Source organism: Medicago truncatula, chromosome 7, assembly GCF_003473485.1.
Source record: "Medicago truncatula cultivar Jemalong A17 chromosome 7, MtrunA17r5.0-ANR, whole genome shotgun sequence".
NCBI classification, from domain to species: domain Eukaryota; kingdom Viridiplantae; phylum Streptophyta; class Magnoliopsida; order Fabales; family Fabaceae; genus Medicago; species Medicago truncatula.
In genome coordinates this window covers 5,238,940-5,262,370 of record NC_053048.1, presented here as the reverse complement: position 1 = coordinate 5,262,370, position 23,431 = coordinate 5,238,940, and the positions used below count along the sequence as shown (strand labels likewise).

The 23,431-nt window shown below is 32.7% G+C and overlaps 3 protein-coding genes and 1 long non-coding RNA gene across 4 annotated transcripts; 2 read left to right on the top strand and 2 right to left on the bottom strand.

Moving 5' to 3' along the window:
* Positions 1–887: 887 nt before the first annotated feature.
* On the top strand, positions 888–4,151 carry LOC25497598 (UDP-arabinopyranose mutase 1). The gene is made up of 4 exons (XM_013592216.3): positions 888–1,251; positions 2,500–2,750; positions 2,854–3,022; positions 3,456–4,151. Exons 1-4 carry the CDS (start codon positions 940–942, stop codon positions 3,804–3,806), a joined length of 1,083 nt encoding a protein of 360 aa, XP_013447670.1. The 5' UTR covers positions 888–939; the 3' UTR covers positions 3,807–4,151.
* Positions 4,152–4,867: 716 nt separating this feature from the next.
* LOC112416449 (uncharacterized) lies at positions 4,868–5,488 on the bottom strand. The gene is made up of 2 exons (XR_005643046.1): positions 5,355–5,488; positions 4,868–5,055 (listed from the first exon to the last, which is right to left on the bottom strand). It is a non-coding gene; the product is annotated as an uncharacterized lncRNA (long non-coding RNA).
* Positions 5,489–7,692: 2,204 nt separating this feature from the next.
* On the top strand, positions 7,693–11,493 carry LOC25497597 (COBRA-like protein 4). Its single transcript, XM_013592215.3, has 6 exons — positions 7,693–7,924; positions 8,016–8,095; positions 8,510–8,966; positions 9,353–9,500; positions 10,038–10,315; positions 10,886–11,493. Exons 1-6 carry the CDS (start codon positions 7,873–7,875, stop codon positions 11,164–11,166), a joined length of 1,296 nt encoding a protein of 431 aa, XP_013447669.1. The 5' UTR covers positions 7,693–7,872; the 3' UTR covers positions 11,167–11,493.
* Positions 11,494–11,712: 219 nt separating this feature from the next.
* Positions 11,713–16,009, bottom strand: LOC25497596 (protein COBRA). The gene is made up of 6 exons (XM_013592213.2): positions 15,742–16,009; positions 14,871–14,950; positions 13,755–14,211; positions 13,172–13,331; positions 12,811–13,088; positions 11,713–12,326 (listed from the first exon to the last, which is right to left on the bottom strand). The coding sequence occupies exons 1-6, from the start codon at positions 15,815–15,817 to the stop codon at positions 12,037–12,039; spliced, it is 1,341 nt and encodes a 446-aa protein (XP_013447667.1). The 5' UTR covers positions 15,818–16,009; the 3' UTR covers positions 11,713–12,036.
* Between the last annotated feature and the right edge of the window lie 7,422 nt (positions 16,010–23,431).

Here is a 23,431-nt window from a genome sequence, read left to right as displayed (position 1 = left end):
CTAGCAGTGGTTAACCAATTCCTAAACATATTATAGGACTTGACCACCACATCTGAGTACCATAAACAAACATGGCTTTTTTAGCTTTCAGCCACCCTAATGATAACAATTTAATCTTATCCAACAACCGCGGGACGTCCGTTACAACATTATTAAACAGGCGGTTATTACGTTCGTTCCACACAATCCAAGTACATAGAATCCAGATTAGCTGTAAAAAGGAACGTTTAGCTTTGCTCAGCTCACAAGTGGACGACTAGATTGTACTTTTGAATTAGCATGTTCTTAATAGAATGCCGAGTTTAAAAAAAAAACCGGTGAAAAAATAAGAAAAATTTGCTCATTAAATGTTACATTTAGTTCTTTACGATTTGAACATGAATTCTTTAGAACAATTTTCCCTTAATTGAAATTCATTAACCCATTTGAATCCAATCACACGGTCAATAAAAAAGAAACATGAACATTGTAATTACTTTTGTTAAACCATAAATATACTCACACATAACTACATAAACAATTTCATCGATATAACTGGAATTTATTTAAAGAGTCGACATTTTTCAACAAATATTTTTTCATCCACATGGATTAAAAATCCAACCCTAAATCAAATTATCAAGGGACCAAAACATGTATGAGTTGTAGATTGTAACATCAACAACATTATTGAGATGTGAATGGTCCATAGTGTGTTTAGTATAGAAACTTGATTGAAGATTTGTAGGGCAACCAATCAAACAAACAAAGTTGAAACAGTCTCCAAACCTCTTACACTCCTCCACGTGTCACTTTTACAAACCCCTTCACTCGTGCCGCTAACATCGGACTCGCACGTGCCACATTTTCTCCCTCCCTACATAGTCTCCTTCATGTTCTGTCTCTCTTCTCTCATTCCTCACTCTCTCTCTCTCTCTGTCTCTCTCTCTCTCTCTCATCATGGCTTCACCGACACCATTGTTGAAAGATGAACTTGACATTGTTATCCCAACAATAAGAAACCTTGATTTCTTAGAGATGTGGAGGCCATTCTTTGAGCCTTATCATCTCATCATTGTTCAAGATGGTGACCCTTCAAAAACCATCAATGTTCCTCAAGGTTTTGATTATGAGCTTTATAACCGTAATGATATTAACAGGATTCTTGGTCCAAAAGCTAGCTGTATCTCATTCAAGGATTCTGCATGTCGTTGCTTTGGTTATATGGTTTCTAAGAAGAAGTATATCTATACCATTGATGATGATTGCTTTGTGAGTTTTTTTTTTCTTTTCTGAATTATTTATTGTTTTCAATTTCCCATCTGGGTTTTGTTTTTCAGATCTTGATCTGGTTTCTGAATTTTGTAATTTTCGTTTTTTGATGTGTTTCGATTGGATCTTGATATGTTTTTTTTTTTGTTTTTTATTGTTTGTTTTTTTGTTTTTGTTTGTAACCTTAATTTTGGTCCATGATGTTAGCTTTGTCTTTCATTTGTTTCACTCTTAAGTTGTGATTCACCGACACAAACACCCACACGACACTGATACGGACATTGACACGTAAACACTTGTCATGACACTAATATATGTATACACTGACAATAATTTAAGATAATGAAAGTAATTAGTGTAACCATGTCTATTGATCTTGATCTGGTTTTTGAATTTTGAATTTTGAGGTGGTATCTTGAGAATTTTGGATCTTGTTATGGTTGTTTTGTTTTTTGTTGTTTGTTTGTTTGTTTGTATGTGTGTAATGAATTTTGTTCATACTGTTTATACTATGTTTTGGATCTTCATTTGTAATGTGTTTGAAACAGGGGATTGGACAGTTAGATAGGCATTGTCTTCAAAATTGGTTGTGCATGTGTTCTGTTTTTAAGTTTAAACGGTGGAAGCCTTAAATTTAGTCCATTTTGTTAGATTTGTTTTACATTTGCTTCACTCATGTGAATCACACACATGGACACCAGACACATAGGCGCCACACGTAGACATTGACATGGCACTGACATGTAGGGATCTGACACGATAGTGACACGTAGACACTTGACATGATACTAACATGTAGACTCTAAACATGTCTTTAATTTGAAGTATCTGTCCTGTATAGCTTTTAACTAGTGTTGCATTTAAAATTTGAAATTGTGGTTAGATTTAGGGAATTGGTTTGTTTGCAGGGTGAGTGCATGTAATGAGCTACATCACAAGCCAGATTTCAATGTTGACTTCGATTTTCTTACAATCTAAAACACGAAGCTTGAAATCTGGATTGTCTGATCAAGATCGGATGATCCAGATGTAGCCAACAGGGTTGTGTATGCAAATAATAATGTGTAATAGATCAAATCATTTGCTTGTTGCTACTGTTAATATTGTTTTTATTGATTGATTATTTTAGGCATATGTAATATACATTCAAGTATATATTGAAAGTTTATAATTTTCTTGCTACTCTATTTAAAATGTTGAGATTCACCATAGTTTTATTCTTATTATTATATTATGTTATTGGTGTAGGTTGCCAATGATCCTACTGGGAAAAAGATCAATGCACTTGAGCAGCATATCAAGAACCTTCTCTGCCCATCCACACCTTTCTTTTTCAACACTCTCTATGAACCATACAGAGAAGGTGCAGATTTCGTTCGTGGCTACCCCTTCAGTCTCCGTGAAGGTGTACCAACTGCTGTTTCTCACGGCCTTTGGCTCAATATCCCTGACTATGATGCTCCTACTCAGCTTGTGAAGCCTCTTGAAAGGAACACTAGGTACATTTACCGCTAGTACTCTTATCATCATTTGAAGATTTCTATTGTTTTGATTCTATATATATAATCTTGACTCTGATTATTTGTGATTGTTATTTTTAAGGTATGTGGATGCTATTCTGACCATTCCAAAAGGAACTTTGTTTCCCATGTGTGGAATGAACTTGGCATTTGATCGTGAGCTCATCGGACCAGCTATGTACTTTGGTCTCATGGGTGATGGTCAGCCTATTGGACGCTACGACGACATGTGGGCTGGCTGGTGTATCAAGGTTTTTTCTTGGCTCATTGCCCCCCCCCCCCCCCCCCCCCCCCCCCCCCCCCGATTCTCTGGAAACATAACTTTTAAAATGTTTGTTTATATATTATGTGCAACGAAAGATAAAATAAAGTCAAATTACTCTCTTATAAGCTATCTTGAAAAGCTTATGGAAATAAGCTGAAAATATTTGATCGACATGTCATAAGCCGTTTCTATATGCTCAAATAAGTCGATCCAAATAGACTTATAAATTATGAGTATCATTGCATGAAAACAACTGAGATATACATTAGTACACTGTCCGTGTTGCACATGCATCCACTCATATCTCAACATTATGCCATTTTTCTATGTTAATTTCAAAAATATCAATTGAACTATATTTATATTCTCAATTCTTTGTATGAAAACATCTGAGATATTTTTCAATGATGATTGTGTAGGTAATTTGTGATCACTTAGGATTGGGAGTCAAGACTGGTCTTCCATATATCTATCACAGCAAGGCTAGTAACCCATTTGTTAACTTGAGGAAAGAGTACAAGGGTATATTCTGGCAAGAAGACATCATTCCATTCTTCCAGAATGTTGTTCTTTCAAAAGAAGCTACCACTGTTCAGAAGTGTTACATCGAGCTCGCCAAAGAAGTCAAGGACAAACTTAGCAAGATTGATCCTTATTTTGACAAGTTGGCTGATGCCATGGTCACCTGGATTGAATCTTGGGATGAGCTCAACCCAGCCGGAGCCGGAGCCGGAGCATCGGCAGCAGCCAATGGCAAGGCCAAGGCATGAATCAATTTTGGTTAGCTACAAACTGCCCCCGGGATTTGAAGTGAAACTATTTATATACTAATATTTTTAGTATTTATTTCAGCTTAATGTTATTCATGGTTTAGAATTTGCAGCATTGTTAGCTGTAGTTCTATTTTAGTAATTTCATGCTTTGAGCTTAGAAACAATAAAGGACTATGCGGTCTTAGGGCGCACGGCAGCATCTCGTTTCATGTCAAATGAGTCTCATAGGAAGGCTATTGATGTATTAGTTTATGTTTCTGTTACTTGCTTTTACTTCAGAGTGTCATTTTTTGTCATGTATCTTACAATTTATAATAAAATTTGAATTTGATTCACAATTTATAATTAGTGCAGGTACCCTTGATCAAATTTTAAACTGATGTTTTCAGAATTAAATTGTCTTAGGTGGTTTTTTCTGCCATTTGAATTACAATTATTTATGATGTACCATTCAAAGTATGTTTACTTATAGAATCTCATCTCATTAGACAAACGTTTCTAAAGTTCAAAACGTGTAGATAAAAAACGCCAACTCTGTTATCTTTTGAAAACGTGAATCTAAAAACTCTGGAAGTTGCAATTAAACTAGCAAAGCTGTGATTTTGGTCATGTTGAGTGATTTTTGTAATATGAATATGTTTGAACAACCCCGGATCAAATGTTGGTAAATATGGTAACGAAGTTTGGCCAAGTGTGCTTACCTCTTCGATTGCTTACACCACTTGTTACTAACTGAGTCATACACAACATAACACATCTTGTTTTCAAAAGCTATCTTGATGTCAATGTTTACAATTTGAGAAATATAGCAGCCATAAACATCATTTTCATGTTAAGTAACTAGATACTTATTAGTCCTATAAATGCAGGTCAGTTGGTAGCTGTAAAGACAATAACATGCAGGGGTCGGGGTTTGAACTATGAATTTCCCAATTAAAGTATTAATATTATTTTGAGAAGTTTGAACATGTTCCATTATTACTAGTTGTGTATGAGGTGTGTCTATGCGAAGAAGAAAAAACCGGGGCACCTATCTGAGGTGTCAAACATGTGTCGACTGATATCAGACCCCAACACATGTTAGACATGTTAACACGTCTAACATGTCAGAGTTTCATAATTTTTATTCATGTTACTAAAGAATTCACAATACAAAGAAACACACACCTGATATGCAATCATAAGAAGGATAGATGTTCTTCATAGATTTCACCTCTGCCCATTTTCTGTCATAGATTGGAGTAGACTAAAAAGTGAAACAAATAAAGTGAACCATAAGGATCAAAATCATAGAAAGTGGTCAAATGTAAAAATTATATAACCAGGCTTATTCCCATAATAATGTGATAGAGCAGTAGATAAACACATCAGTTTATTAATAAGGGAGTCACATTAGCAATATTCCTATATTATAATCCATTGATTAAGACTAAAATAATTTGAAGAAAAAAATCTTTACATTGAAAGGTTAATACAAACACACATAATAAAAGGTTAGATTGTAATAATGACTCCTAAATGTACCCTAAAAATGTATTCACTTACCACAAAATTCTTTGGATGAGTTAACATATATATACTTTTTTTAAGTGTTGCATTCCTGTTTGGTTCTTCTGTTGTGTTGTATAATTAGTATTGTGTGGTTCTTCAATATATATCTCATTTTCCTTGCTACAGAATTCTTATTAGGTATATAATCCTTTGGTGGAGATGAATATGGGGTCCATCTTCAATTAGAGGTTCAAAAAATCTAATACATGAGGTGATACATGTACCACCCCATGTGGCAATACACCTTTTACACTCACACAAAATTCTGACACGTGGCAACTTGGACCCCACACAAATAGAAGATAAAGTGTGGTTGTGAGATGAACTTACCAAAATATCCCTAATACATGAGGTGTACAATGGAGTGTAGAAATAAAGAGTGTTCATGTAACATTTTCCTTTTTTTATGCTTTTGGTGTTGTCTTTGTCTTTCGACAACATTACTTTTTTAAGGGATGTACACTTTTTCAAATCATTTTTCAATTTTAATTTTCTAACATTTGTGTTGTGTTAGAGGATAGTGTTTTAGCATTTTAAATTTTTCTTGAAAATTGCTAGATCTGTTTTTGAAAGTTATAAAAGAAAAAGGTGAGGGAAATATTGGATCTACATTCTCTTATTTTTATTAGTTGAAGTGAAAATGAAAACAAAAAACAAGAGAAATAAATGAGACTTTACCTTACAGTTGAGGTAATTGGTAAGCTGTTGGAATGATATAAGATTGAATTTGAATGTGGTGTATGAAGAACATCATAAAGATAAAAATATTTAGAATGGTTAGCATGATGTAAATTGTTTCAAAATGACTCTGTATGAAGGTTTGTCGATTAGGTTGTTTCAAAATGGTTGTCAAAACTCAACATTATTTCTTATTTTGAATGGATGTATGATTTTAAATTGTGGTTACAGCTAACATTATAAACTATTATATTACGGAAAAGTTGCAGTTGTGATGCCGTTGCAGAGACCTCAAAACCCTTTATAATGTGGCCACAATTTAGAACCATGTTTGGATGTATGTGTTCATGAGTTTCTCTCTAGTGGTTTCATGATTGATGATCATGTGTTAATGTAAAAAACTTGGTATGCATTATGTATGTTGTTTCTTAGATGGTGTTACGTATTCAAAGGGATTGTAATAGTGATATTCATGTAGTTGTTGGAGTGTCCTTTTGATCAGAAAGGAACTCACTAACTGTCCTTACGAAGTTTGCTTGATTCAAACTCATGTCTCTGGCTCAAAGTGGAGGTAGAAAAATTAGTTGGCATAGTGTAGAGAAGTGAGAGTGTTACCTAATATGATCAAGTTGTGTTCACATGAGGATCGTAATATACATGGTCGGTCCAATAATCTTTAAAAGTAAGTGAGATCTAAAGTAAATTTTAATATAAAGTCTTTTTGATAGACCTAAAGTGAGAGCTTTAGTAGCCTTATCCTTGAGCCGGTCCTGATAATACAAATGAGATTAATTAATGTGTCATATAAATCTATTTAACTTGCATCTAATTAAACCATACTAAGATGTGATTTAGTTGTGTTAATTTTGAAAATGCCTCTATAAGTATCTTCATTGTGAAATATAATTTGATGCATGCGTAATTTTTTCTACAATTATTTTGCATACAAATAAAATTCATAATACATTTCATTTCACCTCATTACAAACTTATTCAAGCCTTGTTATCCAATCATATTGGAAGAAAAATGTTCCAAGAAACGTGATGTTCTTAGAATACCATAAAAAAAAACTAGAAAGGGAGAAAAAAGCTCTTTTATGGGTCAATTACACCTATTATTAAATATAAAATCACAATTACGTTGATCCGAGTGAAACTGAACTCAAATCTCTTAAGCAAAGTTTCAATTCAAGTCTAGTGAATGAAAACGTAGTTAGTAGTGGATACCCTATTAAAGGTGACCAATCAAGTTTTTGAGGGAGATTAATCATCTACAAAGTCGGTCGATACTTCGCACCAATAACATGGTTAAAAATAAAAATATATAAAATCAACTTAGGTTTATTTTAGACAATCATCGTAATAATTTTTTTTTATGTATAAAATTGTGTTATATATGCCTCTATCCATTTCTAAGAATTTATTTGAATGGAATAAGGGCTACACTACTAAACTCACAAACTATGGTGAACCTAACCTATCAAGAACAAGTGAGTATTCAAACACTAACAGTTGAAGTGTTATGTTCACTCTTGTGTCTCCAAATTCCATCTTATTCTGGTCATTGCTGTTGCTTTAAGATATAGGAAATTCAAAGGAAAAATATCACAGTATAAGACAGTGATAGAAGTATATAAATGTGCATGTACCTAACAACCATTAGGTAAGCCATCACTTGAACCTCAAAGAGAATTCTTCTTAAGTCTCTTACTCAAATTCCATGGTTATAGCATTGAGCTGAGGATTACTACAATCTTATACAAATAAGGTTGCTAATCCTTGCAGAGAATATTATCATAATTTCATAACATCATCAAAGGCACATACCCAAGGAATGAGGCTTCTCATATCGGCAATATGTGTCATTGTGCTATTTTCTTATGCAGGTATTGTTTATCTTTCACTTAAACACTTTTCTTGGCTTTTTCATTTTCATATACGTATTCAACTGATTTCTCGGACGCTTTCTTGTTATAGCTGCGTATGATCCTTTGGATCCTAACGGAAACATAACGATCAAATGGGATGTTGTGTCTTGGACAGCAGATGGCTATGTGGTAAGTAAAATCTGCATCTGTATTTGTTTGATACTAGTATCGAGAACCCCATAAATTCGTGAAAACAAGTTTTATTTGGTATGATTAAAAATCACAGTATCGCATTAGACATACATTGATGTTATGGATATCAGTATGATAAAGGAAGCACTGAAAGATCAAATTAAGACTAAATTGATATAACATCGCAATATTTACGGTTGGGCAGGGTATCTAAATTATAGATCTGGCTTCTCAGAAGCTAGCAACTCACTTTAGAATGTAAAGTAAATATTATCGACTATTGATGAAAAAATCGGAGGTTGTTATTAGATGTACATACATAACAAATCATGGATGCATTGTAATATCGACTCACGAATTTTCCATCAACGATCAAGATTACTTACTTTTATGCATTGCATAATAAACCAGGCAGCGGTAACAATGAGCAATTTCCAAATGTACCGGCACATAATGAATCCGGGATGGACATTAGGATGGTCATGGGCTAAGAAAGAAGTTATATGGTCAATGGTAGGATCTCAAACAACTGAGCAAGGAGATTGCTCAAAATTCAAAGGCAATGTACCTCATTGTTGCAAGAAAACTCCAACAGTTGTAGACCTTCTCCCTGGTGTACCTTACAATCAACAATTCTCAAACTGTTGTAAAGGTGGAGTTGTAGCAGCATGGGGACAAGACCCTTCATCAGCAGTTTCAGCTTTCCAAGTTAGTGTTGGACAAGCTGGTACTTCAAACAAGACTGTGAAACTCCCTAAGAACTTCACTCTCTTGGCTCCTGGACCTGGCTATACTTGTGGTCCTGCTAAGATTGTTCCTTCCACCACTTTCCTCACCACGGATAAGCGTCGCAAGACTCAAGCACTTAGTAAGTTCGATATTTGCAGACAAAATTCATCATGCAGTCCTTTAACTTGTTTAATTGTATCAGATAAGTTTTTTAAGTCTTATTAGATGTACATTGTTACTCTTTTTCACACATTCTGTTACAAAAATACATGTGTCCGTTATAAAACTTAAAGATCTATCTAAGACAAAAAGACACAAGTATTTTTGTAACGAAATATGTGAAAAAGGTAACAGTGTACACATAGTGGAACTTAACAAACCTACATAGGATAGAAAAAACTAATCTAGTACGGTTAAACAACTTAAAGGTGCACAAGGCGTATTTATTGATCCACAAATATCCAATTCCTCTCCAAGTTCTCTATATTCAACAATTCTAAAAGTTTCATTTTCTATTTCATGCAGTGACATGGAATGTTACCTGCACATACTCACAATTTCTTGCAAGAAAGAATCCAAGTTGTTGTGTATCTTTGTCATCCTTCTATAATTCGACAATTACTCCTTGTCCTTCTTGTGCCTGTGGCTGCCAGAATAAGAAGAATTGTGTCAAGTAAAGTTTGATCTTCCTAAACAATTAATGATATCTTCATTTCTAAGCAATGTTTTAAAAGTAGGACTAAACCAACTGGTTCAACCGGTTGAACCGGGATTCAGACAGGTTTTTGGTTGGTTTGATCCTGATTGTACCACAATTCGGTTGAACCGGGGTTGAATCAAGTGAACGGGTTGAGCATGATCTTTCAAGATTATCAATGAACTCTTCATTTCTAACAAATGTTTTAAAAGTCGGACCAAAACAGCTGTTTAACTGGTTGAATCAGGAATCAACTAGATTTTTTGGTTTAATCCCGATTCTACCAATCTGGTTGAACTGGGGTTGAATCGAGTGAACCGCAATTGAACAGTAGTTGGTTCAACCGGTTTTTATTTTCGTGTATTTTCATTTAGTTTTTAGTTTTTTATTTATTTATTTACTAGTCATTCGGTTCTCTAGTCCGGTTTTTAAAACACCGTCTTTGAGTTCTAAGAGCTAGACAACCAAAAGAGAAAATCTAATAATTTTCTCAAATGTTGGTATGGTATGCAGGGGTCGCTCCAAATTCCTAGACATGGTAGGGTTACATACTCCAAAGAGAGACAATGAACCATTGCTGCAGTGTACCCATCATATGTGCCCCATTAGGGTACACTGGCATGTGAAGACTAACTATAAGGACTATTGGAGAGTCAAGATTGCTGTTACAAATTTCAATTATAGATTGAATTATTCTCTTTGGACTCTTGCTGTACAACATCCAAATCTTAACAATGTCACTCAAGTTTTCAGCTTTGATTACAAGCCTTTGCTTGCCTATCAATCCATAAGTAAGTTTTAGATACATCAAGAATAGTTATAGTTGGAAGAGCTTATTTAGAACTGATTTGAATTTATTGCATGATATAATCACTTATAATAGCATTAGTATACACTTGCTTATAACATGTCTATATAAAACCGATTTCAGCTTATTTCAATTGGTTCTTTAAGTAGTTATGAACAAACATTTGTTTGGATAAACAATTTATTTAAGCGCTTATAGCATAAACATTTATCATACAAGAAGTTATGTGCAAGTTATTTATGTAACAAAATATAAAATAAAGTGAAATTATTTTTATATAAGGTATAAGTTGTTTATATAAGCTATCATGTAGACAAGGAACTAATTTGAAAGCAGCTTACGAACATGTTGTAAGCTATTTCAATAAATTCTTCAGAACAGTCTCGTAAGTGTTCATGCTAGTAAATAAACTCAAATAAGTCAATCAAAACAGGAAATTTAATTGAACTATTTAAACTAGTTTATGCTTGTCAAATTGTTTATAGAAACATGTTTTTACAAGTCAATAACATTATGAATGACTGCTAAACTGTATTTTTCATGTTGTATACAGATGACACTGGTATGTTCTATGGAACGAAATTCTTTAATGATCTGTTGATGGAAGCTGGACCAAGTGGAAATGTTCAATCAGAAGTGCTTCTTCAAAAGAACAAGAAAACATTCACACTCAACCAAGGATGGGCATTTCCTAGGAGAGTTTACTTCAATGGTGAAGAATGCATGATGCCTTCACCTGATACCTACCCTTACCTCCCTAATTCTTCACCTGTGAATGTCCTCAACTTCCCAACATTCATTATCTCATCCCTTCTCCTGCTAGCTCTTTGGTGAATGGATACATAAACCAGATTGGATTGACATGTCAAAATTTTGAAGCCAAGTATTGTTATCCTCGGAATCCGCAACAACAGGTATGAAGACTCTGAGGCATTCTTTTAGAACATCACAAGCAAGGCTTATGAATGTATTGTGTTGAATGTGTGTTGTGATTAATGTGCACTGGTAAGTAGCTTGATGATAAATACAGCTCACAGCCAAGATTTTTGACTTATGTAAATACTTGTTTTGCAATGTTGTAACGTCTGCTATTCTATCTCTAATACAATGTTCATGTTTGAATAAACAACTTAAGTGTTTATAGCATAAACACTTATCATACACGTAACTATTTTCACAAATTATCCTAGGAGCTTAAAAATAGCTTATAAACATGTCATAAGTTGTTGTTACCATAAGCTCTCACAAACAGTCTGACAAATGTTTATGTCGGTGAATAAGCTCAAAGTCAATCTAAACAGACCCAATATTGATTATAAGCAAGATAAGAAAAAAATAAAAAAGATTCTAAGTAGGAAACAAGTAAAAAGACCATTAGCATTTCAAGTCCGCACAAGATTCATCAAGCTTATATTTTCATTTAATGTTGATGTATATATTTGTTATAATTACAGATAAAGTTACATTGCATCACATAGGACACAAATAACAAAACAGTAACATATTCTACGACCAATATGCTGAATATGCTGAATCCTACGTAAAAATCCTGGGATGCATGAGCAAATCTCAAATCGCCACCCGTGTATAGTCAGTCCCTCTGATCGCCTCGAAAACCAAATTGACATCACAAATATGAAGCCAAAACTGGTTAGACTGAAAATTTTATATTACAATGATAAAGTATAATCACAGGTTGGAACCTTAAACATATGCATAGAATGCTAAGACTGCCAAGGAGGCCATTACTAAAGCAAACAATGAAACCTCTTGCCGAGAACCAGTATTAGGTAACCATGGATAAGCATCAGGTGGTGGCATCACACAATTGTCGCCGTTGAAGTAGATCCTTCGAGGGAAAGCCCAGCCCTTATCAAAAGTGAAAGTTGATTTATCCTTTCGGAAGAGTAGCTCAGATTGAACATTGCCACTAGGGCCGGCATGATTAAGAAAATCATTATAGAACTTAACTCCCCAAAGCATTGCTGTATCATCTGTGAAAAGCAACTCATCAGAAATCATGAATAGAATACAAAATGACTTTGCACAACCAGATTTAGACAACTTTTGTGACAACTTTTTAAGTGGTTAACACAATTCAAATAAATGGTTCATTAAGATCAATACTTAGTTAATGGTTATACCAGGTATCGAAATTCATTAACCACAAATTTGGACATAGTTATCCATAATTTTCAGATGTTAAACTACATGTAGATTGGAACACGTGAAAAAAGTGGTTGATCACGTCCAAATTTTTGGTTAATGAAATTACGTTGATTGTCAATGAGTTTTGATACCTTGTATCCACTGACCATCTAATGAAAGTAATTAACCACCTATTTGAAGTACGTTAACCACATAGATTGTCGTCGCAAAAGTTCTGGAAAAAAAGTAAGTCGCAGAAGTGTTGATGTTTTACAACAGTATTTGAAAAATTCGTTACTCAAGAAACAAACAAGGTGGGATCACACTTACTTATTAAACCATAAGGATTTAATGACTTGTAGTTGAAACTGAACAGCTGAGTCAAATTGTCGAAGTTTGGATGCTGAACAACCAAGTTCCAATCGGAATAATTCATACGGTAATTAAAATTAGTAATGGAAACCTTCACACGCCAGTATTCCTTGTAGTTAACCTTAACATGCCAGTGGATTCGGATTGGACACATATGACTAGTACATTGAACCAAAGGTGATAAATTATTCTTTCCATTACCAGAAACAACCGATGCCAAATGTGGCGTATTTGGACTGAAACCACAAAGAAAAGAAATATGAGTTTACAACATAGAATCTAAAAGGAAATAGTAGCAGTGTCGGTGAAAGAAACATACTTAACACAAGTTCCGGACTGAGATGAGTTACTCTGGCAGCCACATGCACATGTTGGGCAGGGTACAATGGTATCGTTATAGAAAGATGAGAGGGAGACACAGCAAGTCGGAGTTTTCTGAGCCAGAAATTGTGAATATGTGCATGTAACATTCCATGTCACTGCAATGAATCAAAATGAAGTTAAGATCAAACTTAAATTGTGAGAGCCTGCTGATATCTACTCATCACTCATGACCTAGCAAACACAGACAAAGATACCAGACACAACACGAACACGTCGAAACAAGTAATAATTTAAGAAAATGGATAATTAAATGTAATCACATATATCGGTGTTTTGTCAGTGTCAGACACAAGACATACATTCAATTTGAAGTATCAGTGCTGCATAGCTCGTGACAACTGACTTTTAAGCATATCAATTTTAAATTCAAACATGAGTGCTATCTTCTGTTGCCAACAAAAACATCAACTATGGATGGCAATTTCTTCAGTAAAAAGTGTGAAATTGATAGGAGGCATAGGTAATTTAAATAAACGTATTTAAAACTGCAAAATAAGCATAGAATTTTGTTAACTTACTGAGTGCTTGAGTCACTCTCCTTTTGTCTGGTTGAATAAACTGAGTAGGTCTCACAATTTTTGCCGGCCCACAAGTATAACCGGGTCCCGGGGCATTCAAGGTGAAGTTTTTAGGCACTTTAACAGTTTTGTTTGTGGTTCCGGCTCTACCAACACTGATTTGAAACGCCCCAACTGCCATGGTAGGATCTTGAGCCCATGAACTAAGCACACCACCTTTGCAGCAATTTGCAATTTGCTGATTGTAAGGCGTTCCGGGAAGTAAATCTACAACGGTTGGATTCTTTTTACAGCAATGTGGAACATTTCCTTTAAATTTTGAACAATCACCTTGTTCCGTGGTCTGTGATCCCACCATACTCCAGATTACCTCCTTTTTTGCCCATGTCCATCCTAGTGACCAGCCAGGGGAAGCGATGTGACGATATTGTTGGAAATTGTTCATCGTAACTGTGGCCTGCACATTCAATTGTTCAAAATATATCTAAATAACTAATGGAACAAAAAACAAACACAGTTTATTCTTCAAGGCTCTGGTCACTAATTTATACTTTATATAAACTCACTTATATACTTCAAATCAATAATTAGCATACACTTCAAAATCATTTGTAACGCGGATTAGAAGTGTGATAAGGAATTCAAAGCGTCACATTTCAAATTGGAAAAAAGTGACTCGGTTTTTGAAAAACTTTAGGTAGTAATCTTAAGCATTCTTAAGCCCTAATTGAATAAACAACTTAATGAAACACTTATAATATATGTATAAGCTATTCCTATAACAAAAGATAAAATAAAGTCAAACTGTTTTCATATAAGGTATAAATTGTTTTCATAAGCTACCCTGGAGAGTTCATGGAGAAGGTAAAAACAACTTATAGACATGTTATAAGTTGTTTCCATAAGCTTTCACAAAAATTCTCACAGGTGTCTATTCAAGTAAGAACTGGTATATCACATATGAAATACAGCTGACACGAAGATGCAGATTCATCGCAAAAATGTAACAAACAAACAAGTTGAAAGAAAAGTAGCCAAAAACATCATCATGCATAGTGTACAACATATAGTTTACTTCTCATATGAATATGTGATATTGTAAAATAATATACTTACAACATAACCATCAGGGGTCCATTGTATAATATCCCATTTGATCGTGATATTACCATTTGGGTCAAGTGGGTCATAAGCATCTGAAAAAGTTAAACCAAAAATAGTAAGTACATCAAGTAATGATCAAATAATGCTAACAAACATAATTTATCAACGTCTGTATTATGAAAATCATAATTTTTTGTTTTTTACATATTGAAATGGTTGATTCATGACTCCATCTTATACACATCAAGAAACCTATAACCACACAACCTATACCAGAAACCTCATGTAAGAAATCATAATTTCAACTTTAGCCATGTTTGGTTACACAACTTAATTAAACGCTTATCATCTAAGTGCTTACATATAAGCTATTTCTACAACAAAAGATAAAGTAAACAAGTTTTTATAGAAGCTATAAACTGTATTAAAAAAAACTATCCTAGAGAGCTAATAGAAATAAGCTAAAAATAGCTTATGCCAGCAAATAAGACAATCCAAACATGCCTTTAAAACACACTCCAAACACAAAAGGGGAAATAAACTTGACTTAGCAAAAGCTAAAATGCCAGATAAATTCTTACCAAAAAAAATAAAAATAGTAAGAAGAACACAAATTTCTTCATTTGTTCCATATATAGCAAATAACAACAAAATAGTCTTCATCAACAGAAAAGACACAAGAAGCAAACACTTAATTAAAAAAATTACAAATTTATACAAAACCCATTTTTTTAATCAAATTCAAAAAACAAAGATTACATTTTTCACAAGCATTAATTCCAAAAATCGACATATTATAAACCAACAAAAAATTAAGCAAAAACATAAAACAAATAAAAATATAAAAAAATAATATAAAAAAAAACAGTGTGATGAAGTGAACCTGTTGAAGTGAAAGAAAGTAGAAACAAGAAGAGAATGCAAGGAGTTCTTGATTTTGATAAGAAAGAGAAACCCATTATTTTTCTTGCTTGAAAAATGTGTAGGTGGGAATTATGGTGTTGTTGATTCAAGATCTGTGGAAGTAAAGAGAAGACTATGGGAAGAGAGAGAGAGAGTGGAAGAATGTGGAAAATAAATAAAGAACAGGAGGAGACTGACTGGATGGGATGTGTAAGTGTTGTTGTGTCTCCCAGTTGGATCCTCTCTGTTTAAGAAAGGTATATAAACAACAAAATGAATGTTTTTTTCTTCATGTTTTTTGTTTTTTACTTTTATTTTATTTTTATTTTAATATATATTATTAAAACAAAAGCAATTTAATGAAATGATAAAAAATCTTTTGCGACTTAAATGGATATGTATTTTGAGGTGACATTTAGCATAGGAATGGATAGTTGTTTCCCACCAAGGGAAAGTAAATTTTACCTATTAGATCAAATGAAGAACATTCCTTTAACATGCTCTCTCAACACTATATTTTTCTCCACTATCTTTTATCACCATTCTCTCTCTCCTCCATGCTCCAATCCACCACTAGCAATGTCATTGGTCTGTGAATATTTGTTTCCCTTTCTTGAATATTCCAACAAAAAAATTCCAGTTACAAATTTGTGTGTTTTTTTATTTTCAAACCAACACCAAGAGTTTCTCCACCAAGTAGATTGTCTACAATGTTCATGGCTTCATGATTTCTCTCTCTTTTAGTTCATGACTTCATATTCTGTCCTCTTCTAGATTGTCTATAATTATTTTTTATCTCTAGTCTGTTTCATCACAAGAAAAACTATCATTAATTGATTTTCTAAACATATTTCCTTTTCATTTGTTTGATTTCGTAACTGGTTCTTATCCAATATGAAAAAAAAATAGAACAGATAATAAGTGATTTTAGATACTTCTTTCAAAAAAAGTGATTTTAGATACTAAAATGTCCAATTGGATTCTACCAAAAAAACCAGAATTCTACCAAAAAAAATAATGTTAATTAAAAGAAAAAAAAATCCAGATCTTAATAGAAATGTAAGACAATAAGAGTGTAAAAGAGAAAGGAAAAAAATATGGTGTAGATAATCCATGATAAAATTAATACTTCTCTTTAATTTAATGGCTGAAAAAGACTTTCCCATGGTGGAAAAGAATTCCTCCTACCCATCCTAAATGTCACCGTATTTTGAATACCACAATAGTAGTATTATCTGACTTGAAGATTAATCTCTGCAATTGTTGTGGTTCGAACAAATCATAATCAATCAGTTTCTTCAACATATTATAATGAATGAGAATAGATGAATTCATAATATAAGTAGCGGTCAGAGTTTGAACTCAGGCACACCACATATTCATCTTAAATAGTAAATTTTTAGTTATGAAAGTACTTAGAAAAAAAACACCATTTACATTTTATTTTTTTTACCAAAGTCATCACCTCCCATCCATCCTAAACTCCCAAGTAGAACTAAAAATGTGTTTTCAAACAAATTATAGTCTAAAAATACATTTCTATAACATATGGTATTTTTTATTTTTTAAAAAAAGTGGAGGTGAAAAATTGTTCCTAGTTTATTTAGCCCTATTATATGCATTAAATTAGAATAGAACGGTTTAGAACAACTTCTGCTATCAAATTTAAATGTATGGTTTTCACATATGTTTTTATACATGAGAAGTGTTTTTTACTTGTGAATAGTTGAGGATAAGCTCGTTTAATTTTACAAATATCAAAGGTTGCTCTGAAAAATAAAATGGATATTAGTTTTTTTATTCAACCAAAACGAAAAAGAGTTGGAAAAATGGTGGTTGTGATAATCGTTGAATTTGGCTTGCTAAACTTATTGTAAGAGCTAAGTGGCATGTGTGTGTAATGAAAACTAATACATGTAATTTTGTCAACAAAATAAATTAATAAAAGTAAGATGTACCCACTTGATATTATAAATATTTCATTTGGTATAGCAAGAAAGTATATAATATCAATTGGAATTTTTCTCGCAACAAATCATCATAAAATATGCCGGTGTGAGTTGTTTCTTTAAGCCTTGATTGATGAAATAACGTATTTGATTCAAAATGGATTAATGATGATCGTGGTGTTGCAATTTTACTAGGTCAAGAACACTTGGTGACGTTGTGGTGTTAGTGTTATGTTATGTGATATTGATCAACCACAATTGAGTTAATGATTCAATTAGAATGAGAGAATGTACCTAACATCGTAGACCATAGACCTTTTTATCAATGAGGTGAGACAGTTAGTCAGTTGCTTGAATTTCGATAGGATTGTGGATGAGTTTTTAATTGTCATAGAAGATGGTGATTTGATCACAAAGTATCTCCATATGAATTGCAGAAACACGATAATGTTCGGTTTTTGATCAAGGATCTTTACGAGTTGCGTCTTGACCTAACCCGAAACAAAGATTGAAATTTATCATGTATCTTATCACCTTCCCCTAAAATAAATTTAGCTTATTCCCTTTTTTTCATTTACACCTAATTTTTATGCCCGCCTTATTTTCCCACATAATTTTGTTTCTATTTTCTTACCATATAATACTAATCTTTTTTCTCTCAAAAAAAAAAAAAAAAAATCTTTTTACGCTCATGCATTCTACTGCAATTGAAATTATTTCTAAAACTTGGAGAATTAATTTTTTTTTTAAGGAAAACTTGAAGAATTTACTTATTATCGTGATATTAATCACCATTTTCAATTATAATTTATGAGAATTAAACTTATTACCTACAAAACATTACGAAAATAGTTTCAAATGCATCCATTGTAAGCGAAAAGGTTAAACAAATGATCGTCAAAATGTAACAATTACATTTCAACTATGTTTTTTTCTTTTTGAAGGAATTTCAACTATGTTATTCTTATTCAAAATCTTGTAGCTTTCTAAATGTCCTTTTGCAATGTTATTCTTTGAAATATAAAATTAGTAAAATAAATTAAATATATCTGAAAAAGTTTAGTTTCACCTACCACTTATATATCTATAAATGTGTTTTTCATCAATCGTTTTCTATAATATGGAACAATCGAGCATGACGAATTCAAATTAAGTACAGCTATTGATAAATCCCTGTCTTAATCAAACCAACTAAGTGAAGATTCATGAAAGCAACTCTAGCCATTCGGTCAACTCTTCCATAATTTTTTTTATGTTTTGTTTGTTCAAAGAATTAAAAATGAGTAATGATATTTTTATAACTATTTGATGTCAACTATTTGGTGATAACATATTTTTCTTTCTTTTTATTGATAGAAAACAATAAAAAAAGAAAGAATTAATTAAATAGTTGTATAGATATCATTTCTTATAAATAAATTTGTAGTCTTCAAAATTATTATGCTCCAATGAAAAAACATAAATAAATTATAATGCTCCCTCCTCTAAAAATTGTATTATGCTCCATAATCAAACATGAACCAAAAGTTGAAGCCTGAAACCGCGTGTTGTGGGGGTGCACTGCTGGTGATTGATATTAGGGTTAATCATTATTTTGTTTTTATGTGATATTGAGTGTGAAGGTGAGAAAAACACAAGAAGTGGAGGTTAAATTATGTTAGCTTTTTCTTCGTTTTCTCCTAAGCTGAAAGCACTGATCAGAAGCAAATAAAGTTCTGCTTCTGAAGTGATGTTCAAGACTAAATGCAGCGGATAAAACAGAGAGAGAGAGAGAGAGAGAGAGAGAGAGAGAGAGAGAGAGAGAGAGAGAGAAGAAAGACACAAAGCAATTATACAGGTTCCTTCCACAAATCGAAAGTAGTCTTGTCCCCCTTGCACTTCCAAGGAGAGTTCACTAAAATGTAATATCTGATTACAACTACTCACTGCTAAACTTATCAAGAGACTTCAAATTACACAAGCACAACTGCAAGAGATTTCCCATACTCCTGAACACAATCAAGAGACTTCTAATACTCAAGCACAACTGCAAGAGACTTCTAAATTCAAACAGAATTACACAGAAAATTGTTTGAGGTTGAACAGTTAATATACAATTTGTGGTATTTACAATACAAATCAGATACAGACTCTTTAAGACTCTAGAATTTCTAAGATATGAACTTTGATAAGAAATTCAAAGTGAACTTTTGATGCAGAACAATTTCAACAGAGTTTTGGTGCTTTCAAATTGTTGTCGAGTTTTGCCATTCTCTAAGTCTTCACTCCTTTATATAGAGGTGTGAAAGAGACGTTTGTGAATTGCCAGCACATCAAAATAAGAGTCGTCTGAAGCTTTTGATCAATCACCAATGATCTTTTGCCTGATATGATTATTGTCATATGAAAGATCAATTTCAAATTCATTCCTAGTATGTAGGAACATTGTTGCAGGCAAAGTTGTTATTCTTGTCTTGTAGTAGAGACACAAACTGAGTAGTGGAGATAGTGGTTGTACACTTCGTACAATTGTACTATGTCAACGTTCTTCAAAGAACAAGCATTCAATGCTTTCAAATCCTTTCAAAATAGTCGTTGCTTCACTTCTCTTGGTCTTTTGCAATGCTTGGGCGAGATTGAATCCATTGAACAACCTTTGAAGCTCTAAGTCTTGCATCTTCTGGTGAGATGCTTCTGACAATCTTGCTTCTGATGACATCGTCACTTCAGGAGCACTTTGACTTCAGGATCACTTCTCTTCAGATGTTTCAAACTTCCTTTTTGTTGATTCCTTAGCTCTTAATTTGCTCTTTCAGAACCTAATAATGATATCAAATTTTTTTCTATGGTCCTGTACACTTGAACAAATATTAGCATATCCAATTGACAATTTTTAATACCTTGTTATCATCAAAACTCTCAAATGGTAATGTTAAACACATTTTGTTCCAACAGAGTGAACAAAAAATAAACAAAAAAATATATGGATTTTGCTAACCAATGCCCTCAGGGCAATGTTTAAGGATTTAAAAATAGAAATAATTTATAAGTTTTATGTAAAAAAATGTTACTTTTTAAACTTTCAATGTCTTGAATGCATCATTTCCAAGACAAAACTTCCATTTTAGACTTCTTAACCAGTATCTCCAGAGGAATGGTTAGCATTTCCCAAAATATATTTCATTCCTATGATGCCTCACTTAACATCGTTCTTGTGAATATATCATCTTCATGTGTCATTTAAATTTAACTAAAATTAAATTAACTTTGCTAAACTAGTTGATCATATTTTTGTGAGTTGCCAAGTTTTTGTTTATGTATGACATCTTATTTGGCAATGGCTTGGCATCTCCTTGGTTGATTCTATTTGTGTGTGGTCACTTTCTTCAATTTGGTTCATATTAAAATATCAATTTCAGTCAATTACAAATTCAATCAATTATTTGGACTTCAACGTTGCTGATCTGGAAGCATGAATATTCTGGTGATTTAAATTTTATCATATTATTTATAGACATTTTTTCGTTGTATGTTATTGACTTGGGTGTTGCGAGTTCATTCGCTTATTCATTCTTTATGTTTTTATCGATGTTGATGATGTTATTGTATCTGATATATTATATTAATTTGAATGAATGAATATCGTTTTGTTTTTGTAAAAAAAAAAAAAAAGTATCACTCACCGGTTAAAATGGCTACTATAAAAAACATGTTGTTTACTTCAATTTTTGCTATAGTTACGAGAAAAGTAAATATGGCATTGATGATTCGCGTAGTTCGTATGTGGAACGTAACTTCGAGAAAAAATTCTTCACATTAGTGCAATAAAATAGCATAAAGACGGTACACGTGGAGTAATGATACATAGACACCCTTAGATGGCAATACACCTTTTGACACCCACACAAAAATCTGATACGTAGTCACGTGGACCCCGCACAAACACACTTTCTCTTTTATCTCCTCTTCTCTCTTCCTAATGCATGGGGTGTACAAGGGTGTATGAGAATAAAAGGTGTCTATGTATCATTACTCTACACGTGAGTGCTGTTTTTTTGCTAATAATAATAATAATAATAAAAATAAATCTCTCAAAAAAATGATAATAATATAGAGATAGAGATAGATATATTGGTAGATTATTTCCCCCCAAAAAAAAAAACTACTATTATTTTATGAAATGAAAAACTAGTCATACACGTGACAGACCTTACAACACGCATATACCCTCTCACAACTAAATAGCTGGCATTCGTGTTCTTTTATTCTCACGCACACAACATGGCAAGTTGACAATACAAGGTAACTAACTACACAATTTACATTGCAGAACACTTTCTATTTATATGTGCAACAAGTTGTGGTGGGAATGCATGAACTCGCAAAGAATTTTTGGCTGCATTTGATTGGTGCGTTGTGGTTGGTTATAAGCACTCACTCACTTCAATAAACATAATTTAACAAAAGGTCTAAATGAGTTCCATCAACAACTCTGCATTATTTACATTCCAACAATACAATAATTATTTTAATAAAAAGTAGTGTGAGATCCATTTAAGAATAGAAGTCTTAAGCGAGACCTTAAATCTTAGAAGACCCTCAAATTTTTTCTACCTATTAAATACCGGGTCTTAAATGGTTAAGACTTTATCATTGAAGACAACAATATTTATCAATCATAAATTTCATTCGAATTTTATTCTTATGAGCTAGCATATTGTATTTTCGGTGTAGTTAAACTGATTGGCAGTGGCGGAGCCAGAAAAAATAGTTTGGATGGGCCGCAAAAATAAACTATAAACAATAATACGTAAACATAAAATTAAAATAGTAATAAGCATTAAGCATGAAGTTGAAATTGCAAAGTTTGACTAAAAAACTCAGGTAGATGCTTTAAAAAAGTTAATCACAAAGTTTACTAGTGCTATAAATTATGATTTTTTTTTATAATACAACTCTTAATTGGGAGAATTTTCAGTTGACAAGACAATATAAAAAAGATTTGAAACCCCGAAAAATTAGAAGGTCGGTAAACCTCCGCTAACCAGTCAAGTATAATGTTTGAAAATTATGAACGGTGTTATTTTATGAAATTTTTATTTTGATTAAAAGTAAAAATATAAATGTTTTTTGCTTTCAAATTATAACAAATCAAACTAACCATGATTATCTATTTCAATGACACCAACAATATAAGAAAAAATATATAATTTAAGTTCTTAATTTTTTAATGACACCAGCAACAATTTTTATTATAGAAAAAGTTGTTTAAGGATATAATTGGGATAATGAAAAAGTAAGTATAAAAATACTCGTATAGTTTATTACACTTTTTTAAAGAATAAAGGAAAATATACTACTGTATGGAAAATCTGGAAAGAAAGAAATAACAATTGTTCACAGATAAAACTTGCCCGATAATTCAGGTGGTGGATAAGATTAAGTCCCTCACTTTTATGTGGTTGAAGGCGAAATTTACTACTATTCTCTTCAACTTTTAGAGAGTTGCTGTTTACACATATGATAGGGCTGAAAAACACATGTAAAAGACGAAAATGCCCCTGCGGTAGCTAACTACCGAAGTTTGAAATCGGCTGCAGTTAACTATCGAAGTTCCTTCGGCAGTTAATTGCCGACGAAAAAAAAAAAAAAAAACCTCGGTACTTAAGTGCCGAAGAACTCATTCATCAATTTTTTTTAAACCAAACAGCATGTTAAAATAACTGTATTGAACTATGGACA